General features: G+C 38.3%; 1 protein-coding gene across 6 annotated transcripts in view; it reads right to left on the reverse strand.

Annotated features, from left to right (window-relative positions):
• Positions 1-17692, reverse strand: part of GDPD4 (glycerophosphodiester phosphodiesterase domain containing 4) — a 132846-nt gene that overhangs the window by 24117 nt on the left and 91037 nt on the right. For all 6 annotated transcript variants that reach the window (XM_070472962.1, XM_070472960.1, XM_070472959.1 and 3 more), the window contains 2 exons: positions 9681-9902; positions 5738-5892 (listed from right to left, as the gene is read on the reverse strand). In XM_070472962.1, coding sequence (XP_070329063.1) covers positions 5738-5892; positions 9681-9902 — 377 coding nt within the window. The remainder of the gene's footprint in view (positions 1-5737; positions 5893-9680; positions 9903-17692) is intronic.

Here is a 17692-nt window from a genome sequence, read left to right on the forward strand (position 1 = left end):
TAGTCTACAACAAAGGAGGTAAGACTATACAAGGGAGAAAAGGTAGTCTCTTCAAAAAGCGGTGCTGGAAAAACTAGACAGCTATATGCAAAAGAATGAAATTAGAACAGTCTCTAACACCATACACAAAAATAAACTCAAAAGGGATTAAAGACCTAAATGTAAGACCAGCTATTATAAAAGTCTTAAAGGAATACATAGGTAGAACACTCTGTGATATAAATCATAATAAGATCTTTTTTGATCCATCTCCTGGAGTAATGAAAATAAAAACAAATGGAACCTAATTAAAACTTAAAAGCTTTTGCACAGCAAAGGAAACCATAAACAAAATGAAAGGACAACCCACAGAATGGGTGAAAATATTTGCAAATGAAGTGACTGACAATGGGTTAAACTCCAAAATATACAAACAGCCCATGCAGCTCAATAGCAAAAAAACAAACAACTCCATCAAAAAATGGGAAGATCATCTAAATAAACATTTTTCCAAAGAAGACATACAGGTGGCCAAAAAGTACATGAAAAGATGCTCAACATCACTAATTATTAGAGTAATGCAAATGGAAAATACAATGAGTCATCATTTAATACCAGTCAGAATGGCCATCATTTAAAAAATATACAGATAATAAATGCTGGAGAAGATGTGGAGAAAAGGGAACACTCCTGCACTTTCAGTGGGAATGTAAATTGGTATAACTCCTAGGGAGAACAGTATTGAGGTTCCTTAAAAAACAAAAATAGTTACTATGTGATCCAGCAATCCCATTTGGGTATATACCCAAAGAAAAGTCTAATTCAAAAGATACATGTACTCCAATGGTCAGAACAGCACTATTTACAATAGCCCAACACATGGAGGCAACCTATATGCCCACTGACAGATGAATGGATAAAGAAGATATGGTGTGCATGTGCATACACACACACAATGGAATATTACTCAGCCATAAAAAGAATGAAATAACGCCATTTGCAGCACATGGATGAACCAGGAGATGATCATATTAAGTGAAGTAAGCCAGACAGCAAAAGACAAATATCCTGTGATATCACTTATATGGAATCTGAGAAAATGATACAAATAATTTTTTTTAGAAAACAGAAATAGATTCTCAGACATAGAAAACAAACTTATAGTTGCCTAAGGGGAAATACAGGGAGGAAAAAATTAAGAGTTAAATCAAGGGATAAATTAAGGGATAAATTGAAATATAAACAATATCAAATACAAAATAAACAAGGGAACTTCTGTATAGCACAGGGAACTACATTTAATAACTTGTAAAAAACTATCATGGAAAAGAATTGGAAAAATTAAAAATATATATGAATTAATTTGTTGTACACCTGAAACTAACAAAACACTGTAGATCAATCATACTTCAATTAAAAAATTTTAAAAAAGAAACAGAGTACTAGGGATATAATGTGCAATATGATAAATATAATTAATGCTGCTGTGTGTTATATGTGAAAGTTATTGAGTAAAAAACTTCTATTTCTCCAGTTACTCATCTATATGAGATGATGGATGTTCACTGAACTTCTTGTGCTAATCATTTAATGATATTTGTAAGTAAAGCATTATGCTGTACACCTTAAACTTATAGTGCTATACTTTATATATATATAAATATATATTTGTATATTTGAATAAAAGTAGAAGAAAAATTTTCAAAACCAAGAAAGATTTCATATCAACAACATATCTTTACAACTTAGGAAACTAGAAAAAGAACAAATTGACCCAACATAGTAAAAGGAAGAAAATAATATATATTAGAGCAAACACAAATTAAAGAACAGAAAACCAACAAAGAAACCAAAAGTTAGTTCTCTGAAAATATCAACAAACTTAGTAAATTTTTAGCTAGAGGTACTAATAAGATAAAGAGAAAAGACCCAAATTACTGAAGTCAGAAATGAAAATGAGCACACTATTACAAGATTTATAGTATTAAAAGGATTATAAAGGATATGAGCAATATGAGCAATTGTATCCCAATAAATTAGGTAGCCTAGGTGAAATGGAAAAATTCCTAGAAGCAACAAACTTACCACAACTGTATCATGAAGAATTAGAAAATGTGAATAGATCTACAATCAATAAGGAGATTGAATTATTAACCAAAACTCTTCCAACAAAGAAAAGCCCTGGGTCCAATGACTTCACTGGTGAATTCCATCAAACATTTCAAGAAGAACTAATATGAACCCATTATGGTGACATTAGAAAACCAGGAATCAATAGGATGTGTTAATATGAAGAAATTGGAGCATTTGTGTCCTCCTGTTTTTAGAGTTGTGAAAAATAGTATGGTGATGTCTCAAAAAATTAAAATTAGAATTACCATGTAATTCAGCAATTCCACTTCCTAGCATATACCCAAAAGAAATGAAAGCAGGGCCTTGAAGAGATACTTGTACCCCTATTTTCATAGAAGCTTTATTCACAATAACTGAAATGTGAAAGCAACCCAAGTGTCCATCTGTTGATAAAAGGATAAGTAAATAGTGGAATATACATACAATGAATTATTATTCAGTTAAAAAGGAATATATCCTGCAGTGGATGAATTCAACATGGATGAACCTTGAGGACTTCATCTTAAGAGAAATAAACCAGTCAAAAGAAGACAAATACTATATAATTTCACTTATATGAATCAAAATCATAAAGATATAAAATAAAATGGTTGTTTCCAGAGCCTGGAGGCAGGGTATGATGGGAGTTCATTGTTTAATGAAAACAGAATTTGAGTTTACAAGATGAAAAGTGTTAAGTAGGTGGATGGTGGTGACTGCTGAACAATGTAATGAATGCATATTAAAGTCACAAAGTTGTACATTTAAAAATTATCACAAAAGTAAATTTTAAGTGTATTTTAACATAATCAAAACAGTTTTTAAAGAGAGGGAAGGGCTTCCCTGGTGGCTCAGAGGTAAAGAATCTACCTGGCAAGCCCAAAACATGGGTTTGATGCATGGTCTGGGAAGATCCCACATGCTGTGGAGCAACTAAGCTTGTGTGCCACAACTACTGAGCTTGTGCTCTAGAGTCTGGGAGTTGCAACGACTGAGCCCATGTCCCACAACTACTGAAGCCCACAGCCCTAGAGTCCATGCTCTGCAATAAGAGAAGCCACCTCAATGAGAAGCCTGCACACTGCAACTACAGAGCAGCCCCCACTCACTGCAACTAGAGAAAAGCTTGTGCAACAACAAACACCCAGCACAGCCAAAAATAAAGAGAGCAAAGTCTGAATAAGCTATAAACTCTTATTAAAAAATTGTGTTCACATGAAAACCTATACACAAATATTCACATTTATTAAAAATAGCTCATAAATTGATGAAACAATCAGATATCCTTCAGTTGGTGAATAATTAAAGTTTAGTGCATTCATACAATGGAATATTATTCAGCAATTAAAAAGAACCAGCTACTGACACATGAAACAGTCTTTATGAATCTCAAAAGGAATTACACTGAGTGGAAAAAAGCCAGTCACAACAGGTTGCACACTCTATGATTCTTTCACATATTTTTCTTAAAATGACAAAATTACAGAAGTGCAGAAGAGATTATTCATTGAGAAAGTTAGGGTTTGAGGTGAGTTGGATATGCAAGGAAGGGGAATGTGATTATCAAAGGGCAACAAAAGGAATACTTCTGGTGATTAAACAAGCCTGTATCTTGGTTGTGATGTTGGATCCACAAACACACATATGATAAACCTGCACATAGATCTATATATATTAATACCAAAAAAACCCACACAAAAATGAATATAAGTTGGGGAAATTTGAATAAGATTGCATCAATTGCAATCAATTTCAATATCTTGGTTTTGATATCATACCAAAATTTTGAAAGTTTTACCACTGGAGTAAACTGGGTAAAAAGTACACAGGACTATTTTCTATTATTCTTTACATGTTAACACGCAACCGTCTCAAAATAAAAAATTTAATCTGAAAAATATTCTATACTATTTTAAAAAATATAATAAAATGTATTAAGTATTACTGAATATCATTTATAAGAACAATAGCACAAATGGCAGAAGGTAGTAAACGGAATTATGTTCTCCTAAGGACTGTAGATGGTGACTGCAGCCATGAAATTAAAAGATGTTTACTCCTTGGAAGGAAAGTGATGACCAACCTAGATAGTATATTAAAAAGCAGAGACATTACTTTGCCAACAAAGGTCCATCTGGTCAAGGCTATGGTTTTTCCAGTGGTCATGTATGGATGTGAGAGTTGGACTATAAAAAAAGCTGAGCGCTGAAAAATTGATGCTTTTGAACTATGGTATTGGAGAAGACTCTTGAGATTCCCTTGGACTGTAAGGAGATCCAACCAGTCCATCCTAAAGGAGATCAGTCCTGGGTGTTCACTGGAAGGACTGATGCTGAAGCTGAAACTCCAGTACTTTGGCCACCTCATGCGAAGAGTTGACTCATTGGAAAAAGCCCTGATGCTGGGAGGGATTGGGGGCAGGAGGAGAAGGGGACAACAGAGGATGAGATGGTTGGATGGCATTACCGACTCAATGGACATGGGTTTGAGTAAACTCTGGGAGGTGGTGATGGACAGGGAGGCCTGGCGTGCTGCGATTCATGGGGTCACAAAGAGTCGGACACGACTGAGTGATTGAACTGAACTGAACTGAAGGACTTAGTATTCTGTACTCTATAGTATGGAATAATGTTAATTCAAGCGGAGTGTAATAAATCAGCAATACCTTTTATTGGTATCCAGGTGAATACAACAACGTAGTCCGAGGCTTGATATACAGAAAAGTAACTAGGGGATTTTTTACTAGCCCAGGGAGATTTTGGATATGTATCTATAGCTATATCTACATCTATATTCATAAATATGGGCTTCCCTGGTGGCTCAGAGGTTAAAGCGTCTGCCTGCAATGCGGGAGACCTGAGTTTGATCCCTGGGTCGGGAAGATCCCTTGGAGGAGGAAATGGCAACCCACTCTGGTATTCTTGCCTGGAGAATCCCATGGATGGAGGAGCCTGGTGGGCTACAGTCCACGGGGTCGCAAAGAGTTGGACACGACTGAGCGATATATGGGTATATAGGTATATTCATAAATATAGCTACATCTGTATCTCCAAGGAAACTGTCTCAGAAGCATTTAGAATTATCTGAAAAAATTACTTTTAACAGAAAGGGTATATGGATTAATGTAAGCAGTGATTAATAAATTTGAAAAAGTTATATTATTCCCAGGTATTTTTAATTCTGAAAATGTATAATGTATCTCTAATTATAATATTTATGAATTTGATGTTTAATAATTTTTGTTTATACTATAAGAGATCTTGATGTCTGGATCACAAAGCCATTTATAAGATACTGGAATCTATCTGGTAATGGCAGAGGACATCAACAACTTTTTGAGTTCTGACTTTTCAAATACTTACATTATTTAAAAAGAAAGAACACACAAAAGTGGGTTAAATGATGAGAGATTGGAGGACAGGAGAAGGGGCTAAAGACTATGTTCCAGGAACAGAGCCTACTCTTGATAAACATTTTTTGGCAGACAGGGAGGGAAGGGTAAGAAGAGGAAAACAGGGAATTTCACAAAGATAGCCACACACAGAAATTCTTGAGATGGGAGGACAAATCTAAGTAGCTTGGCTGGGATGCAGATTTTGTGCAAGAAAGGCAACACACACCAAGAGAGCTGTGGTTAAACACTTACTTCAACCCATTGTGGAACAAGTTCTTGTAGTCAACGTTTATTCTAGTGATCTTTTCTTTTGTAAGTTGTTCGATGGTGAATAACCGGCCAATGTGCTGAAAACCAGGAGCTTTTCTCCTGACGTAATCCCTATCGGAACCTGGTAACCAAATAATCTGCAAGGAGAAACAGGAAGTCTTTCAGTGGATAATCAGCTGTCTAGGTACAAACAGCCTCATGTAGAATGGGAGAAGTCTCATTCCAGCATGAGTAACAGTTTGTAGGGAGCAGCGATTCTAGCCCTTGATGAAACAGTCAACCTGACCTAATATTCTCTAGTGAACTCTTGTAATGGGGCTTTCACTAGGGTTGTTCTGGAGCTGAGTTTTCCCAGTTAACATCGTGGGGCGAAGGGTTCCTTGTGTCACTATACTACCTAAAGTGGATGAGTAGGTGGTAGGTGTGGAGGAGGGGTTGGAATCATAAATATCTCCTCTGGCTGATGATGCTACAAATCATCTTTGAGAAGAGTAATTTCTTGTCAACAGGAAATGCTATTATGACTCATCTGTGGAAAGAGTTCTATTTGCAAAATTTTAGACATTTGTTTCATTCATGGCATTCTTCCATATTCTGAGAATTAAAGATATGTGGAATGACTGACTGCCAAAATGCAGAGCTTTCTGGAAAACATGATGAATAAATTTTCTGCTGAAATCAGAACTTTCTACATCATAAATGAAAGCTGGTATTGAAAGTCTTAGCGTTCCCTTTCTCTAAGAGATGTATGTTGATGATAGTGCAGGTCATATCATATAGCTATTAAACACATTCCCTTTCAACACAGTGGTGACATTTGGTATGGAATAGCAAACAGCCTCAGTGTTTTCCCTACTGACGCAAATTTAACTGGCTCCTGACTGGCGTGTAATGGTACCTCATTGTGGTTTTGATTTGCATTTCTCTGATTATGAGTGATGTTGAGCATCTTTTCATGTGCTTGTTAGCCATCTGTATGTCTTCCTTGGAGAAATGTCTGTTGAGTTCTTTGACCCATTTTTTGATTGGGTCATTTATTTTTCTGGAGTTGAGCTGGAGGAGTTGCTTGCATATTTTTGAGATTAATCCTTTGTCTGTTGCTTCGTTTGCTATTATTTTCTCCCAATCTGAGGGCTGTCTTTTCACCTTGCTTATAGTTTCCTTTGTTGTGCAAAAGCTTTTAAGTTTCATTAGGTCCCATTTGTTTTATTTTTGCTTTTGTTTCTAATATTCTGGGATGTGGGTCATAGAGGATCCTGCTGTGATTTATGTCGGAGAGTGTTTTGCCTATGTTCTCCTCTAGGAGTTTTATAGTTTCTGGTCTTACATTTAGATCTTTAATCCATTTTGAGTTTATTTTTGTGTATGGTGTTAGAAAGTGTTCTAGTTTCATTCTTTTACAAGTGGTTGACCACTTCTCCCAGAACCACTTGTTAAAGAGGTTGTCTTTTTTCCACTGTATATCCTTGCCTCCTTTGTCGAAGATAAGGTGACCACAGGTTCGTGGATTTATCTCTGGGCTTTCTATTTTGTTCCATTGATCTATATTTCTGTCTTTGTGCCAATATCATACTGTCTTGATGACTGTGGCTTTGTAGTATAGTCTGAAGTCAGGCAGGTTGATTCCTCCAGTTCCATTCTTATTTCTCAAGATTACTTTGGCTATTCAAGGTTTTTTGTATTTCCATACAAATTGTGAAATTATTTGTTCTAGTTCTGTGAAAAATACCGTTGGTAGCTTGATAGGGATTGCATTGAATCTATAGATTGCTTTGGGTAGTATAACCATTTTGACAATATTGATTCTTCCAGTCCATGAACACAGTATATTTCTCCATCTGTTTGTGTCCTCTTTGATTTCTTTCATCAGTGATTTATAGTTTTCTATGTATAGGTCTTTTGTTTCTTTAGGTAGATATACTCCTAAGTATTTTATTCTTTTTGTTGCAATGGCTCATTCACAGACTGTCACATGTTTTGGGTTGACCAAAAATTTTGTTCTTTTCTTTTTTTCCCTGTAAGATGGCTTGAGCAGCACTTAGTTGTCTTTAACTTCATTTGAGACAATTTTATTAGATTGTATTGTGACAGCTGAAATATTCAGTTCAGTTCAGTTCAGTTGCTCAGTCGTGTCCGACTCTTTGCAACCCCATGAATCGCAGCACACCAGGCCTCCCTGTCCATCACCAACTCCCAGAGTTTGTTCAAACTCATGTCCATTGAGTCGGTGATGTCATCCAGCCATCTCATCCTCTGTCGTCCCCTTCTCCTCCTGCCCCCAATCCCTCCCAGCATCAGGGCTTTTTCCAATGAGTCAACTCTGCATGAGGTGGCCAAAGTACTGGAGTTTCAGCTTCAGCATCAGTCCTTCCACTGAAATATTAGTGTGCATTAAAAAAAACTTACCAAAATTAGAGAATTTTAGTGTCGTCACTTCAATATTGAAGAAGAAAGAAAAAAGTCACATTTTTGACATTGTATGCTTTATTTTTTCAAGAAAAGTAAAAAACACAACTGAAATGCAAAAAAAGATTTGTGCTGTCTATGGAGAAGGTGCTGTAACTGATGGAACATGTCAAAAGTGGTTTGTGAAGTTTCATGCTGGAGATTTCTTGCTGGATGATGCTCCATGGTCATAAAGACCAGTTGAAGCTGATAGCAATCAAGCGGAGGTATTAATTGAGAACAATCAATGTTATACCACATGGGAATAGCCAACATACTCAAAATATCCAAATCAAGTGTTAAAATCATTTGCACCACTGTGGTTATGTTAATTGCTTTGATGTTTGGGTTCCACATAAATTAAGAGGAAAAAAAAAAAACCTTCTTGAAGGTATTTTTGCAAGCAATTCTCTACTGAAACAATGAAAATTTTTTTTAATGTTCTGTTTTTAAAACATGTTGTGACAGGAGATGAAAACTGGATACTATACAATAATATGGAATTGAAGATACCATGGGGCGAGCAAAATGAATTATCACTAAGCACAGCAAAGGCCAGTCTTCGTCCAAAGAAGGTGATAATGTGTATGGTGGGATTGGGAGGGGGCAGGGGAGTTCTCTATTATGAGCTCCTTCCAGAAAATCAAATGATTAATTTTACAAGTATTGCTCCCAATTAGACCAACTGAAAGCAGCACTCGACAACAAGCAACCAGAATTAGTAAAAAGAAAATGAATAATCCTTCATCAGAATAATGCAAAATCGCATGTTTCTTTGATGACCAGGCAAAAACTGTTACAGCTTAGCTGGGAAGTTCTGATTCATCTGCTGTATTCACCAGACATTGCATCTTTGGATTTCCATTTATTTTGGTATTTACAAAATTCTCTTAATGGAAAAAATTTCCATTCCCTGGAAAGCTGTAAATGGTACCTGGAACAGTTCTGCCCCAAAAGATAAGAAGTGTTTGGAAGATTAAATAAATTATGAAGTTGCTTGAAAAGTGGCAAAAGATAAGGCCTCCCAGGTGGCGCAGTGGTATAGAAACCGCCTGCCAATGCAGGAGATGAAAGAGACACAGGTTTGATCTCTTGGTTTGGAAGATCCCTTGGAGTAGGAAATGGCAACCCACTCTAGTACTCTTGCCTGGAAAATTCCATGGAGAGAAGAACCCAGCAGGTCATAGTCCATGGAGTGGAGAAGAGTCAGATATGACTGAGAGTGTACCTGTACCTCTTTTATAGTGAAACAAAACAGTGGATATGTTATTCAATAAACCTCTTGGTAAAAATAAAATGTGTCTTTCATTTTTACTTAAAAACTGAAGGAAGTTTTGGCCAACCCAGTAGCTATATAAGCAGCCAACTCCATTTTCTACAGGGAGTAGAACCCTTCCAGGGAAGATTACAAGGTAGTTCAGGTTCAAATGCTATGCTACCCACTTCCCAACCTCTACCATAAATACTGAGATAGACGTACCAGATGTTGCTCAATCTTAGAGTCAAGGATCACTCTTACTACAAGGCGAATATACGATGATCTGGCAGGATGTGAACGTGGAGGAGAATTAAGATCAAATATCACCAATTTGTTCGCCTTCCGTGCAATTTCCAATAATTCACTTAGTTTTGGAATCTTCTGATTTCTTGCTCTTTCCCTATCAGCCTTTGATAGAGGTTTCATATTGAAAAATGGTTTGATCTAAAAATAAGTATATCAGAGAAAACATTAGCTCCTATGAAAAGTATTTTCCAATTCTCATGCTTTTAGCCCCACACCAAGCCCTACCTTCATGTTGGTCCACTACTATTCAACCAACCAAGTCTTCTGAAATACTGGTCCAGAGATAAGAGTAGCCAAGAAGAGAAACGAAATGTAATCTCCATAGGTAGTGATGGTATTTTCAAAGATTTATTCTGTAATAGAATCTGCTGTATTTGAACTGAAGGGTCTTCCTATTTTCCTCCTGAGCTTCCTTTTCAACCTCTTTTTAAACTCAAGGTAATATAATTCAGTTTTAGTTTCACTGGTTTCCCACATTTTCTCTCACTGTTCTAGTTATGTGTAGTGCAAAAAAAAGGACTTTGGTTTCAAGCTTAATTGGACTCAATCCTAGCTCTATCACTTACTTGCCTTCCTTGCTGTGTGTGTATACCTGCAAAGCGGGAGACCTGGGTTTGATCCCTGTGTCGGGAAGATCCCCTGGAGAAGGAAATGGCAACCCACTTCAGTATTATTGCCTGGAGAACTCCATGGATGGAGGAGCCTGGTAGGCTACAGTCCACGGGGTCGCAAAGAGTCGGACACGACTAAGCAACTTCACTTCAATCTTGATTTCAGCTTGTGCTTCATCCAGCCTGGCATTTTGCATGATGTACTCTGGTATAAGCAGGGTGACAATACACAGCCTTGACATACTCCTTTCCTGATTTGGAACAAGTCCATTTCCCCATGTCTGTTACTTTCTGACCTGCGTACAGATTTCTCAGGAGGCAGGTAAGGTGGTCTGGTATTTCCATGTCTTGAAGAATTTTCCACAGTTTGTTGTCAGCCACACAGTTGAAGGCTTTGGCAGAGTCAATAAAGCAGAAATAGATGCTTTTCTGGAACTCTCTTGCTTTCTTGATGATCCAATGGATGCTGGCAATTTGATCACTGATTCCTCTGCCTTTTCTAAATCCACCTGGAACATCTGGAAGTTCATGATTCATGTACTGTTGAAACCTGGCTTGGACAATTTTGAGCATTAATTTGCTAGCCTTTTGAGATGGGTGCAATTGTGTGGTAGTTTGAGCATTCTTTGGCATTGCCTTTCTCTGGGATTGGAATGAGAACTGACCTTTTACAGTCCTGTGGCCACTGCTGAGTTTTCCAAATTTGCTGGCATATTGAGCGCAGCACTTTCAAAGCATCTCCTTTTAGGATTTGAAATAGCTCAGCAGGAATTCCATCACCTCCACTATCTTTGTTCGTAGTGATGCTTCCTAAGGCCAACTTGACTTCACATTCTAGGATATCTCGCTCTAGGTGAGTGTGAGTGATCACACAATCATGATTATCTGGGTCGTGAAGATCTTTTTTGTACAGGTCTTCTGTGTATTCTTGCCACCTCTTCTTAATATCTTCTGCTTCTGTTAGGTTCCTACCATTTCTGTCCTTTATTGTGCCCATCTTTGCATGAACTGTTCCCTTTGTATCTCTAATTTTCTTGGTGAGATCTCTAGTCTTTCCTATTCTATTGTTTTCCTCTATTTCTTTGCATTGATCGCCAAGGAAGGCTTTCTTATCTCTTGCTAGTCTGAACTCTGCATTCAAATGGGAATATCTTTCCTTTTCTCCTTTGCCTTTAGCTTCTCTTCTTTTCTGAGCTATTTTTAAGGCTTCTTCAGAAAACTATTTTGCCTTTTTGCACTTCTTATTCTTGGTGATGGTCTTGACCACTGTCTCCTGTACAATGCCACGAACCTCTGTCCATAGTTCCTGAGGCACTCTGTCTGTCAGATTCAACCCCTTGAACCTATTTTGTCAGTTTCACTATATAATCATAAGGGATTTGATTCAGGCCATACCTGAATGGTCTAGTGGTTTTTCCCTACTTTCTTCAATTTCAGTCTGAATTTGGCAATAAGGAGTTCATGATCTGAGCCACAGCCAGCTCTCAGTCTTGTTTTTGCTGCCTGTATAGAGCTTCTCCATCTTTGGTTGCAAAGAATATAATCAATCTGATTTTGGTATTAACCATTTGGTGATGTCCGCATGTCTCTTGTGTTGTTGGAAGAGGGTGTTTGCTATAACCAGTGCGTTCTCTTGGCAAAACTCTGTTGGCCTTTGCCCTGCTTCATTTTGTACTCAAAGGCCAAATTTGCCTGTTACTTCAGGTATCTCTTGACTTCCTATTTTTGCATTCCAGTCCCCTATGATGAAAAGGACATCTTTTTTTGGGTGTTAGTTCTAAAAGGTTTTGTAGGTCTTCATAGAACCGTTCAACTTCACCTTCTTCAGCATTACTGGTTGGGGCACAGACTTGGATTACTGTGATATTGAATGGTTTGCCTTGGAAACGAATAGAAATCATTCTGTCATTTTTGAGATTGCACCCAAGTACTGTGTTTTGGACACTTGTTGACTATGAGGGCTACTCCATTTCTTCTAAGGGATTCTTGCCCACAGTAGTACATATAATGGTCATCTGAGTTAAATTCGCCCATTCTGGTCCATTTTAGTTCATTGATTCCTAAAATGTTGATGTTTACCCTTGCCATCTCCTGTCTGACCACTTCCAATTTGCCCTGATCATGGACCTAACATTCCAGGTTCCTATGCAATATTGTTCTTTACAGCATTGGACTTTGCTTCCATCCCCACTCACAACAACTGGGTGTTGTTTTCTCTTTGGCTCCGTCTCTTCATTCTTCTGGAGTTACTTCTCCACTTTCCTCCAGGAGCATACTGGGCATCTACCAACCCGGGGAGTTCATCTTTCAGTATCTTATCTTTTTGCCTTTTCCTACTGTTCATGGGGTTCTCAAGGCAAGAATACTGAAGTGGTTTGCCATTTCAGTAAGTGGTTAACACCCAAGAAGTTTCATTTTTATGCCCCTTTAATTCTGTTCTCTATACTTACTTGTATACTTCTGAAGTCATATTAAAATTCTGGCTTCATATGCTTGTTGCTTTGTAACCTCAATAAAACCACTTAGATTCTCAAAATCTTTATTGTCCAAAGTATAAAATGGGAAAGGGAAGGAATGATCTGTGTATTTCTCATGATTATTTTGATTATTAAATATGATAAGATATTTTCTGGGTCTAGGAGCATGTCTGGTACACAGAATATTGCATAATTCACAATAGTTCCCTCACTCTACTGCTTCTACTGAGTATAACTTTTTCACAGCAGGAACTGTCATTTTTTTTTTTTTTTTTGGTATTACACAGCATTACATCTTATACCTCAGTCCATATATGTGAAGCGAAAGTTAAAGTCACTCATTCGTTTCCGACTCTTTGGGACCCCATGAACTACACAGTCTGTGGAATTCTCCAGGCCAGAATACTGGAGTGGGTAGCCTTTCCCTTTTCCAGGGGATCTTCCCAACTCAGGGATCGAACCCGGGTCTCCTGCATTGCAACTGGATTTTTTACCACCTGAGCCACAAGGGAAGCCAAAGAATACTGGAGTGGGCAGCCTATCCCTTCTCCAGTGGATCTTCCTGACCCAGGAATCGAACCAGGGTCTCCTGCATCGCAGGCGGATTCTTTACTGAGCTATCAGGGAAGCCCAGTCCATACAGATATTGCCTATACTAAACTTAGTAGATGGCTACTTTTACCATCATTTTCCAATTTCAGATCACTTGTTGGTGAAGTAAATGGTAGAAGGTTCTCTCTCAGGAGAAGGAAGCAGTAGCTACCTCACATTTTTTCAAGACTAAATCAGTCTTTCTCTCGACATAAATTTATCTTCAATCTAATTCCACCCTTTGTATTTCTTCTTATTCCCATACACCCTAAGAAAGCTACCCTTTCTCACTTTTTTCTCAGGAAAGAAAGAATCATGTTTCATAATATCCACAAGGCAGAATATCAGTGTTAAATTAAACCATGGTTTAGACATGAGCATAAGTTAATAATTAAGGGTTTTCTTAATCATCATGAAAAGAGAAATCTGCTTCAGAATTCAAGATTTTGTTAGACTCTACCTGTTCTAGACAAAATGATTCACTTAACTGTTGTGGAAAAACTGGGTGGGAAAAGATCAAGATAGAATTTAAATAATTCATTTGTGCATAATTTCTAAAATGCCCCTAAATGGCAAAAGGCATAGGAAATGCTCTATACAAGGACATTCATGAAGCCTTTCTTTTTAAGAATAACTTGGACAAAAATTTGAAGTAGCAAGAACCATCAAGATTAACAGGAGAGCTTAAAACTAGATCTGAGTAGGTTTTAAGAAGTAATAGCTTAAGTTAACAAAGCCTCATTTTAAAAATATTTAAAATAAGCTGGAATGCTGTTGTTGTTTAGCCAACAAGCTTTGTCTGACTCTTTTGAGACTCCATGGGCTGTCATGGGATTTTCCAGGCAAGAATACTGGAGTGGGTTGCCATTTCTTTCTCCAGGGGATCTTCCTGACCCAGCAATCAAACCTGCGGCTTTTGCCATATCTCCTATTGCAGGTGGGTTCTTTACTGCTGAGCCACGAGGGAAGTCCCAAGCTGGAATGGGTCAAAGCCAGTTTAGATTATCTGTAACCTGTGGCTTAGTATTTTAAAAAATCTCCAGTAAGTAACAAGCCAGAATGAAAACAAACTTAAGTTCTCCACAAAAACATCTTGTTCCTCAAGTGAAAAACAGTATTAAAAGGTTTTCAGTTCTCTATGCTTAGGCTTAGAGAAATTACAAGTAGGAGGGCTGCTGGAAGATCCAATGTATCAGTTGGTTAAGAAATATGACAATTAGGGTTGTGACCAAAATGGCATGGTAGAAAAACCCTGAGCTCTCCTTCTCCCAAGAGCATACCAAAATTATAACCACTGAAAGAGCAAGCATCTATGAGAACCACCTGAAGACTAACAGAAGATATTTTAACAACTCCAGATATAAAAAAGGAAGCGAGAGACATGGCAGTGTGAAGATTCATACATCAGGGAGGCAATTCACAAAAGGAAGGATAATAACTGAAGAATATTTTCCCCAAGAAGCAAGTAGTCTGAGCCACACATAAGACTGTCTAGCTCAAGGGTCCTGTACTGGGAAGAAGAGTCTCCAAAATGTCTGACTTTGAAGGCCTGCAGTGTTTGTATACTAGAGAGCAGGGAGGTTAAAGCAAATAGCCCACAAAAACCTCACATGCTCTGAGACCCACCACAAAGTCAATAATTTGAAAGGAGCCTAGTCAAACTTATTTGCCAATCTTGGCAGAGCCACTGGAGGCAGTAGGAAATTGGGACTCGCCCTGGGAACCAGCAGCAGCTGCATTTGGGATCTACTTCTACCACAGAAGCACTGGTGCTGGAAAGCACCATTTTGGAGGCTTCCCTCTCACGTACTGGTTCCAGGGCCTGCCCACTAGACTTCCAAGCCATTACCATCCCCAGGAAACTCCCTGATCAGGCTATCCAGCCAGCTGCTCTAGGATCGAGCCCTGCCCACCGCCAGGTCAGAATCAGCCCCAGAAGCCCCTAAGCCACATATCCAGTTACGCTGGGAAACGATCCCTGTAAGGTAAGAGAGTTAGAGAAGGCGGGGTTCAGAAAAAGAATGAGACTGAGACCTTTACAGGACTTTACAGACTTAATAGGAACAGATCACCTTTAATGAGGCGAGAAGGGGCAGCAGTCAGATTAGCGAGCTGCTGCACTTATCCAAGAAAAGAGTAAGTAAATATAGGCATGTATGTGGAAAGTTACTGTTTTAAGGGGGCCTGTTCTTCTCCAAGGTTGTTCGGAGTAGTTACCTCTTAAACAGCTGGGGCAAGGAATTTTGGAGATTGGCCACAAGCTGGACCAGCTGGGAGCTGGACATAATCAACCTTAATGTCCATTTTTTTCTTCAGGTGAGAGAGTTCTTTATTTTGCATATATTTTGCATAGAATGGTGGGGAGGACCTGGAGGGGAGTTTTAACTCCAGGCTATTTTGAGCCATGTAACTTTCCTTCAATCCCATCACAAGAAGTCTGGAACCATCCCTGAAAACACCTCAGGTGCACAGGTAGCTGCTCTAGGACCAGACCTTGTCCACAAGAGGAATGGTAGCCATTATACAAGGCAGGGTTAGGCAGCCAAATGGGCAAGGGCCAGTCTTGCCTAAAAATGTGCTCACAGTAGCTGACCTATCACAACAGAAGGGCCCTGCAGCCCAGATTGCGGGGTTGGGTGGGGGGGACTCCTAAAGCATATAGCTAAGATGACTAGAAGGAACTGTGCTGCCGGGCGCCATAGGACATCTCTAACATCAATTCATTTATCCAAGATCAGGAAACGTAACTTAGAACTACCCAGTACTTAGAAATAATCACTGAGAACCTAGTAAAGTGAGAAGACAGAGGAAAATGTTCCAAACAGAGAAAAAAGACCCTAAAGATGAATTAAGAAAACCTGAGATGAGCAATTTACCTGATAAAGAGCTCAAGGTAATGTCCATAAAGATATTCGATGAACAGAGAAGAGGAGAAGAATGGATAAAAATAGTGGGAAGTTGAACAAAGAGAAAATATCAAGAAGAACCAAACAGAGCTGAAGAATACAATAAATGAATAAAAATAAACCAGAAGAATCAATAGGAAATTAGATAATACAGAGGAATGGCTCAGTGAATTAGAAGACAGACAGAATAGTAGAAATCACCCAAGTTAAAAAGAAAACAGGAAAAAAATTTTTTTACTGGTGACTGTTTAAGAAACTTCTGAAATTACATCAGGCATACCAACATTCACATTCATTATGGAGGTGTCAGAAGGAGAAAATTTTTTTTTAAATGACACAAAAATTTTTTTAACTTTAATTGGAGAATAATTACAATATTGTGATGGCCTCTGGCATACATCACCAGATGGTCGACACAGAAATCAGACTGATGTATTCTTTGCAGCCAAAGATGAAGAAGCTCTATACAGTCAGCAAAAACAAGATCAGGAGCTGACTGTGGCTCAGATCATGAACTCCTTATTGCCAAATTCAGACTGAAATTGAAGAAAGTGGAGAAAATCACTAGACCATTCAGGTATGACCTAAATCAAATCCCTTATGACTATACAGTGGAAGTGAGAAATAGATTTAAGGGACTAGATCTGATAGACAGAGTGCCTGAAGAACTATAGACAGAGGTTCGTGACATTGTACAGGAGACAGGAATCAAGACCATCCCCAAGAAAAAGAAATGCAAAAAAGCAAAATGGCTGTCTGAGGAGGCCTTACAAATAGCTGTGAAAAGAAGGGAAGCTAAAAGCAAAGGAGAAAAGGAAAGTTTCCCATTTGAATGCAGAGTTCCAAAGAACAGCAAGGAGAGACAAGAAAGCCTTCCTCAGTGATCAATGCAAAGAAATAGAGGAAAACAATAGAATGGGAAAGACTAGAGATCTCATCAAGAAAATTAGAGATACCAAGGGAACATTTCATGCAAAGATGGGCACAATAAAGGACAGAAATGGTAGGGACCTAACAGAAGCAGAAGATATTAAGAAGAGGTGGCAAGAATACACAGAAGACCTGTACAAAAAAGATCTTCATGACCCAGATAATCACGATGGTGTGACCACTCACTTAGAGCCAGATATCCTAGAATGTGAAGTCAAGTGGGCCTTAGGAAGTATCACTATGAACAAAGCTAGTGGAGGTGATGGAATTCCAGTTGAGCTATTTCAAATCCTAAAAGATGATGCTGTGAAAGTGCTGCACTCAATATGCCAGCAAATTTGGAAAACTCAGCGGTGGCCACAGGACTGGAAAAGGTCAGTTTTCATTCCAACCCCAAAGAAAGGCAATGCCAA

Source organism: Odocoileus virginianus, chromosome 10 (genome assembly GCF_023699985.2).
Source record: "Odocoileus virginianus isolate 20LAN1187 ecotype Illinois chromosome 10, Ovbor_1.2, whole genome shotgun sequence".
Lineage (NCBI taxonomy): Eukaryota > Metazoa > Chordata > Mammalia > Artiodactyla > Cervidae > Odocoileus > Odocoileus virginianus.